The sequence below is a fragment of the Meleagris gallopavo genome, chromosome 2 (assembly GCF_905368555.1).
Source record: "Meleagris gallopavo chromosome 2, MGAL_WU_HG_1.1, whole genome shotgun sequence".
Lineage (NCBI taxonomy): Eukaryota > Metazoa > Chordata > Aves > Galliformes > Phasianidae > Meleagris > Meleagris gallopavo.
In genome coordinates this window covers 29,529,806-29,538,239 of record NC_139405.1, presented here as the reverse complement: position 1 = coordinate 29,538,239, position 8,434 = coordinate 29,529,806, and the positions used below count along the sequence as shown (strand labels likewise).

Genomic DNA, 8,434 nt, shown 5'->3' with positions numbered 1-8,434 from the left:
CAAAATTTGGGCTAGCAGCCTGTGTTAATGTGGCAGTAGGAAACACCTTGCAGAGTTAAAAATTTTGAAGGTAGTGCCCTTCTAAAGGCTTTCCTGACAAGTGCTCCCGCAGGGCTACCTGAGGTGTGTCGTTGGACCAGAAAGAGAGGAGACTACAGGATGATAGGAGCCTAACCAGGGGTCTGAGAGGAGGTTTAACAAAAGGAGGAAGAAAAAGCTGAAAGCTACAATATCAAATTACTTTATTTAAAGCCCTACAAAGGCACTTCCATCCCTGGGAATTGACAATAAAACCTTTTCTGCATATACTGACTGAGGCACAAAATAGTTACCAAACTCTGACGCACAAGAGAGGTATGTAGATATTTTCAAAGTCCAAGTCTGAAGATCTCAAGTTGGCTGTTATGTGCCTGCATAAAAGATCCCTACCTTCTGTTTTTATAGAGGTAGGGTGGTTTTGGTTGTCTTATGTTGAAATGGAAGAAGAACCATCTTTGTTTATCTCAGCTCTGGAGACACGTGGTGCCCGTGCCACAATGCACAAGGTTACTCTGATTCAAAGAGCTTGGTGTCCCTTCAACTTAAGGCTGAGACACAACAACCAAGGAGGTGGCACGTGTTCTGACTAGCTCGGGCAGAGAGCACTTGTCAGCAAACAGAGAGATCCTCTTCAAAAGGGAGAACATACTATATTCCTACATCAGGCCTGAGAGTCTTGACTATAAGTTGGGTAAGAGTTCCAGCTTGAGTTCTGTTCAACTTGTTTTCCCAATGTGAGTGTGATGTGATTTCTAGTTTGCTTCCTCAGTTCTCAGAGAAAATTTTAGCTTCCCTAAGGTGAGGCTTTGAGAAAATAAACAAGAACAGCAGTCTGAAATGCTGATCCTTACCCTCAGGAAAGGTGCAGAGGTGAGAAGGAAGAGCTCCTTGCAGTAGAATCATTTGGTCAGCAGGGAGAATTCTTGAGTGCAATCACATTGTCCAGCAGGTGTAAATAAGAGCAATCAACAACACCATGGCCACAGCAAGGGCAGCATTCTTGCGATTTTCCTTACGAAGCACACTCAGTTCTTTCTCTGAAAAAAAAAACAAAAAAAAAAACCAAAAACAAAATCCTTGTCTGTGAATGCTGTTTTCTGTTTTGCTGCTGTATCTTCTTTAAAAATTGTTTTTACAAGCACAATGCTACCTTAGCCAAGGGACAGCTCTCGAGTCTGCTAATTATAAAAAATTATAAGATATCCTGGGCAGGAAGGAGGCTAGCAGGAACTTCTTTCATTTGCTAATACATCCCGTCAATCTCAGTAGCTGTGTTTAGGATTGCTTCAGTCCCAGTCCAGTTCCTATTTGCAAATGACCTTGTTCTAGGACCATACTAAGGATAGGCTTGTTCTTCAGAACAATTGTTTGCTCCTTTAGGGAAGGAAAAAGAGGACAGAGAGGGCAGAGTTATTTTTACCCTTTTCTAGATGTAGTTTCAGAACTCTCAATCCAGTCTTTTCTCAGTGCTTTAACTAACTTAAAGTACAACAAACTAGCACTGCTATCAAAAGAGGCTTTTAGCTGTTCTTTCTGCCCCTGTTCTTTGCCTGATCCAAGTTCTTACACCCACCCAGCCACTGTAATCATAGCCTCAAGTATGTCAGTTGAAACAAGCATGGATTTAATTAGAGGCCAGCGCGATGACCTAAAAAGACTGTGTGCAGAGGCACTGTCTACTCTGTTCCAGAAGGAGCAGCCATCACCATTAGGTGAGGCTGTTGCTGCTGTCTGAGCAACCTCTTAGGTTGCTCTGTTGATGGCTGCAGTGATGGTTGACTGCTGGTACACAGGTGGCAGCCACAGCCCCACTCTTCTCTAGCGTTAGGCCCTAAGGGAACAGGTTTGAATGTGTTTAAAATAATTGTTCTTCTCCTGGAAGCAGTCCTTTAACATCAATTAAAATTTTAAATTCAAATTCAGTGGCCATACCTTGACTTTCAACTCTCTGAGCCTTAAAGAACACTTGTGCTTCTGTCCCTTGGGTGAGCTTTGGTGCTTGCACTGCTGCAGAGTGGATCTGTTCAGTGAGCTGAGCTGGGAGGCCATTAAATTTCCTCTAGCTTACTACGTGAATGTACTTCCCTGTCAGAGCAGCCTCGACATAGATGGGTTATGGCCATTGTGGAAGAACGCATTCTGCTGTATCTGGTCTATTTTGGGCTCCCTCACAGATGCTGATACCTATCAGACCCCCTTCATCCAGCTTCTGCCCTTGAGCAGCCTAGGTGGAACCTAAGTTCTCCAGCTCCTATCCTGTGAATGAGGCAGAACCCTCATCTTCCCTTATAAATATACATGCTGTGGGCTGAGTACCCAGGGAGTGGGGTCCAGTGGTGACCCTCACTCCAAATGCTTTCCTGTAGTGCGCACAGTAGGGCTCTGGGCAACTGCAGTTTTGCTCTGATGATCACCTAGGAAATATGGGCTGTAAATAACAGGAGCATGACAACATGCAAGGCAGCATCCCCAACAGCATGAAAATACTGTCAAACATGCAGGAGCTCAGAGGGACTCTTGTTTTAACTGTCTGCAGTAGGGAATGACTCTGGTGCTCTGATATTGTAGGCAGCAATTCAACGTGAACTTTTATGCTGATGCATAGCATAGGCCCCAGAGACCAATGCAGGGAGAAGCTTCCCCAAGGAGAGTACACCTGGCTGTACTCCAGTCAACATTTAAAAGATTGCTCACCAAGCCTCTATTTTTCTTTTTTTTTTTTTTTTTTAAAGAAAGGGCAGAAGTTGTTAAAAGCCTCTCAAGCCAATCTGTCAGCTAAGACTTTATAAATATGGGTAGTTTGGGGTATGTGAAAGGGATTTTTTACCTCCTTCATCAGCTGATATCTAATTTTTTTCTCCCTTATGATAGCATGGCTCAAGTGGGAGGACCTAGATGCAAAATAGGCTAACAAGATTTCCCCCAGTCTTGCTCCCATTGGTTGAGCCTAAATTCAAAGGCAGAAGTTAGAGATGGCAGGAGCTTGAAGATGAAGCTAAGCTGCAGCACTGATGCCATTCAGCCCAGAGGGACCATTTTTAATGAAGCTCTTACCATAGTTGTCAGCTTTGGTCATTAGTAGGTTTCTCTCTCTCTCCAGTGACTTTCTGTAATGAGAAGGAAAGTTCATTGCCCGTGAGGCACAACACAGCCTATTTCTTTGCTTATATGATGGAAGAGAGACTCTCCCACTAGCAGGAATATTTGCTAAAAGAATGAGCTTATCACCGCCTTCACTGGGGATAGGTGACAATTTAGAATCTCCAAACTGAGACAGAGAAGAGATTAGGCAGTTTTAGATGACTTTATACTTTTTTCAAGATATTTTTGTGTCTCTTTCAGGACAGTGTCATTACAGGTCAGCAGGACAGGAATGTCTGTCCAATGGTGTGTTCTCCCTGTTCCTCTAAGTGGGATAAGTTCTGCCATGGCTTCAAGATGGGGCAGGATCTACACATACTCTCTATGGAATCCTGCCCCTCTGGTACATCTGTCTCAGTGCTAAAATGCTAACTCTTTTCACTGATTGAAGCTGGGATCCCTTTGTCAGTGGTATCCAATTTATACAACTTGGTCAACCCAGAAACAAGCTGAATCCAAGCCTGTAACAACCAGCTAAACAACCTGTTGTAGACTGAAGTCCCAGAGTACTACTAATAAAAAGCAATTCAGGCCTACCAGCTCTTGCACAATATGATTAATTAATACACAGTTTAAAATATAAAAGCAAAACAAATTGCCTAGGAGCAGCAGCATTCCCATTACAGCAGTGAGGACATGGCTGCTCCTTTCAGACTGTGTGCACATAAACAAACATGCACCAACAAATCATCTCCTGGTTCAGAGCAGACAGAAAAGGCAGTGAGCATAATTGTTGTTCCCCTTGGGGCAGAGCAAGAAGCTGTTGTAGAAACAGATTCCATACCTGTGTACATTTTCTTAACCTATGTGTACATCTTCTTAAGTGAGAGATAGCAAGAAAGCAGGCTTCATCAGCATCTGGAGAGTAAAGTGCTTTTACATGCAGTCAGGAAAGGAAATGCAGAGTGCACCCAGGAAGAAGTGAGAAGACATTTGCCAACAAGGCTGAGCTGCTGCTTAGAAACTTTCTTTGTTAACAGAGTCAAGAAAGCTGATTTGAGACAGGAAGAAAACATGGGTAACTGAACTTCAAAGTGGGAAAGCAGAGCTCTCCTTCATGAACTACATGCTGCATCAGGAATTTTGATTGTGGTACCTTCTGACATGGTTTGTGAATGGTCTGGATTAGGGCAACAGAAGTTTCCACTTCTAACTCCACAGAAGTTGTATAATTAGAAAAGGTCCCAGAATTCCCTTATCTTAATTCTTTGCTCTTATGTTTCAAGGAAAAGTCATACAGATATAGCCCATCTTGTCAATTTACTGCAACTATAGGTTGGTTTGTTGGCCACTTCAGAAGCAGATGATTGCAGACAATAGGCATAAAAAAAAATTAAAAAATTAGGCCTAGATAACAGACTGGTGAAATGGGGAGCTAGAGATGAGTGACAGAATAACACAGGACTCTGTCAAAATACAGATGGGGGATATGACACTCCAATAAAGGAGGGGAAAAAAAAAACAGCACGGCTCAACGAACGTGCAGAGCAAGGCAACTGAGTAGAAAGGAAGAACAAAGAATACAAGCTAAGGGTGTATATAATCAATGAATATTAAGATGTTATAATTACAAAATAAACAAGAAAGTTAGGCAAAACAGATCATAATAACAAAAAGAGAATAGATAGAAAGCTTACCCATAACCTGGGCTCACTTACCAAACTCCAGCAGAGTGGATCTCCAGGAGAGATCCTTCCCTGCTGGCAGTCAGCTCTTAAATGGGTCTAGGAGGGGTAGAGCCAGGCCCCACCCCTTCTGGCAGCACTGGTGAATTGCCTTCACCTGTGCTCACAGGGCTGACTCACTGTTCACCTCAGGCGATCAATCAGAGGTTCAGGCCATGACTCAGCAGTTCCCATACAGGGTGGTAAATATCAGGGTGTGAAAACGTTGTCACTGCAAGGATAATTTGTAACTGGGCTCTGTACAACTAAACAGACAACAGGAAATTTCCCTTCCTTGGCCTGCAATTGAACTTACCGGCCTTTTTGACAGGAGCGGAGCAATAGGATGCTGATAGAATGTCCACAGACACACAAATTTGAGAATCATGTGGGAGATCTACCATCTCTTGCTGAACACTCTAGAGAAGGATCAGGCTCAGCCTGTGCCTACTATAAAATCCAGGTGAAAGTCCTCTCCTGAGTTCCTGTTTTAAAAGCCTACAGCTGCCTCTTTTATGTCAGTAACAGATCTCACAGCACTTGTCCTTCTACCCTTTCCCAAGAAAAGTCAGTGTGTCACTGCATCCCTACATCCAGACATATTTGCAACACTGGCACAACTAGAGTAATTTCCCTCACACCTTTTCCAGTTGCACCACAACCTGGTTGGGGCCATCAGTTGTTGCTGCACATCTCCCACAGCCGAACTGAGGCAGCTTCAGTTAGGCTTGAGTAGCAGTGTGCAGTGAGCTCTGCCTTTCATACACAGATGTCTCCCAGCAGGACAGGACCCTGCTTTGCTAATGAACAGGTAAGTTTTGGGCACTGCTTGGATGAGAGCGATGCAGGTTTCAGAGGAAGGCTGTAAGATAAAGCTCTCTCTGTGTATCACTGAACTTCTCACATTGGCAAGTTCTCCAGGATGGGAGGAGACAGTCTTGTAAAGGGGAAGCATGCATTCCCATTCTTGCTCAGCGCCACAGCAGGATGAAAGCTAACTGAAGTGTGCAGCCACAGCTGTGAATGGAAGTGGTCATTCATACCTTCCTTCATGGCTGAGCTTCTCCCTGCGCAGTTTGAGATCTACTTCCTCCATGCTCTGTCTGCAAAGTGACAGCTTTTCCTCCAGTTCATCAATCTGGAAAACACATCGGTCACTGTCATTTCCTCTCCCACCTAAAATGGTTCTATCTCCATTCAGAAGGAAAAGGTGCTTCTGCTGGAAACCCTCATAAACACCCAGCAAGAGGTTCTGCATTACGTCACCTGGATGCAGCTTAGACAGTAAACATATTACAAAACACCATGCCTCCTCTGAAACCAGTGCTTAAAAATCATGTTAATACAATTTAACAAGAGCTTTGGTTATCAAGCTGCCAGTCCCACTGCTATATTATCCATGCCACTGTCTTCTCCATCCTCTCCACCAGAACTATTCCTCCTGCTCAGTCTGCAGTCGCTCTGAATAGAACACTCTCTGTCCATTGGTTCATCATTTCATGAGACATAACAAAAGGATATTCTGCCCAATTCTGTCAGTGCTCTTACTTTCTGCTGACTAAAAATCTCCAGATTCCACACAATGCTTTAAAAGATGCAGCTGTTTTTACTGCTCTTAAATCAAACCCAAAGTTTGGCTCCCCTGCTGGAGAACAATAATTTGCTAATAAACCACTTGCCATTGAACTGCACCATCAGCTTTGCTGAGCTAGGGGCACAAGGGACAGAAAGTAATAACAATGAAAGAAAGACAAAGAAGGAGGAATAGATTGCTGAATGAACAAAAATATTTTTTTTCCTCTGAAATCCTGCTGCTTCTTTTCTTCAGGCTGGTCTGAGGCATTAGGGACTGGAAGGAAGGTTGCAAATGAGGATCCTAAGAAGTCATGTATTCACAGTGCCTCAGTTTCCCTGCTTGCAAAATAAGGTGAGACACAGAGCTGCCCTTCCTTTCCCCATGGGAAGTCAAGTCTCAGCAGCTTCATATGTATGCAACCATCTCGGGCCTGCTGCCTCCCTCACTACAAAAGATATGATGAGGCTCAGAGCCTCTGAATTCATTGAATACTGGCAATGCTGACTTGTAATCTGGAGACCTTCTTAAAACAGAGGAACCCAGAGTGCACTTCAGTCCAAACTGACTTACACCCTTATTACAAATCTCATTTGTCAGGACCACGTTGGCAGGGAGCCCAAAACGGCTTGCGTAAAGGCAGACGAAAAGAGAGAGGGAAGCAGCTTTGCTTACAGAGCTGAGCTAGATCCCTTTTAATACATTTTGTAATGAATTAATAAAAGCTTTCTTTCCAGCAGAAAGGCTAAAAGCACTTTTCAAGAACTGGCATCCACCCTCTGCTTTTATGAATTCCCTAATTAAGACACTGGCAAAGAGCCATATCACACATACATTGACATCCAGCAGTGTTAGGTAATGAGGTTTTTGTCTTCTGACCCTCATATAACAGATCAAAGCCAAACAAAGAGGTGGGGGCAAAGAAGAAAGATCTTCCCCGAGCAGCATTCTCATGCCTTGTCACCTGCCAGCACACTGGAGCAGTTCCTTTCACAGAGGAATTAGTGGTTCTTACATCTACAAATTAGGTTATGTTATTAAAGTAGGTCCAGCAGAGATTACCTTTTTTGAGCTGTTTACATTTAAATGCTAACTCGTGGTTCATGGATGTACACCCATTCTCACCACACTTTTAGAATAATTCATTTCATGGCAAATCATTTTACAAACGCTGTACCCACAGCAGGCTAGAAGATACATCCCAGGTAACATACTACAGTCTAAAACAGATCCAGCAGATCAGCTTCCTGTGCTGGGAAAGGAAAAAGGGCCGGATCCCACTTAAAGCTACCGTGGGTCTCCTCCTTCATTCAGCCTCGAGTCTATCCAGTTAGCGAGCCCGCCCTGAATCAGCCCAGCAGCTCTGCAGGACAGCGCTCAGACGGGATCACATCACCTGGAGACTCATTCAGAAAGCTTTATCAACCACAGCAGCTCAGGAAGAAAGCTGAAATAATGACATCAGTAATGAAACACAAGCTTCGTTCTCTGATTCGAAGGGATTTTATTTTCCTCCCCCTACCTACCCCCCGTGGGTACAACAGAGACAAGCCCGGCAGGCTCACACAACCCAGCCACACCGCGCCGCCGCCCGCCCTCACCTCCCGGGCCACGCTTAGCCCCTCTCGCTTCTTGCCCATGGTCCCGGGCCCTGTCCGCAAACGCGCATGCGCAGAGCGGCGCCCCGCGCCTCCGCCCGAGCGCGGCCACGTCCGCACGGCCCGCGCCATCTTGGTGAGGCGCGGCGCTGTAAGGCGACCGCCATGTTTGTGAGGGCGTTGCTTAGCCGCCTCACGGCCCGTTAGTTCAGAGATGGCGGCGGCGGCGGTGTGGTGTCCGAGTAAATTGGATTTTCCGCTCTCTGGGTGACCCCTAATCCCTCACGGCAGGGCTTTGGCAGTAGTCACCGATGTCCTGTCTGGACACAGCCTCTGGGCTTGTCAGAGGGCAAGTCTGGATAAGGCAGTTTTCCACTGATGTGAGCCATCAGTAGTCCTTCTTTGAGCACTCATGTTGC

The 8,434-nt window shown here is 45.0% G+C and overlaps 1 protein-coding gene across 2 annotated transcripts; it reads right to left on the bottom strand.

Annotated features, from left to right (window-relative positions):
- Window positions 1-225: 225 nt before the first annotated feature.
- CCDC167 (coiled-coil domain containing 167) lies at window positions 226-8,172 on the bottom strand. Of its 2 annotated transcripts, none has more exons than XM_010706913.4 (4): window positions 8,019-8,172; window positions 5,888-5,982; window positions 3,094-3,146; window positions 226-1,076 (listed from the first exon to the last, which is right to left on the bottom strand). In XM_010706913.4, the coding sequence occupies exons 1-4, from the start codon at window positions 8,145-8,147 to the stop codon at window positions 973-975; spliced, it is 381 nt and encodes a 126-aa protein (XP_010705215.2). In that variant the 5' UTR covers window positions 8,148-8,172; the 3' UTR covers window positions 226-972. The 2 variants fall into 2 exon arrangements, with proteins under 2 accessions (XP_010705215.2, XP_085075565.1); XM_085219439.1 differs by lacking the exon at window positions 226-1,076 and adding an exon at window positions 1,097-1,413.
- Window positions 8,173-8,434: the final 262 nt, after the last annotated feature.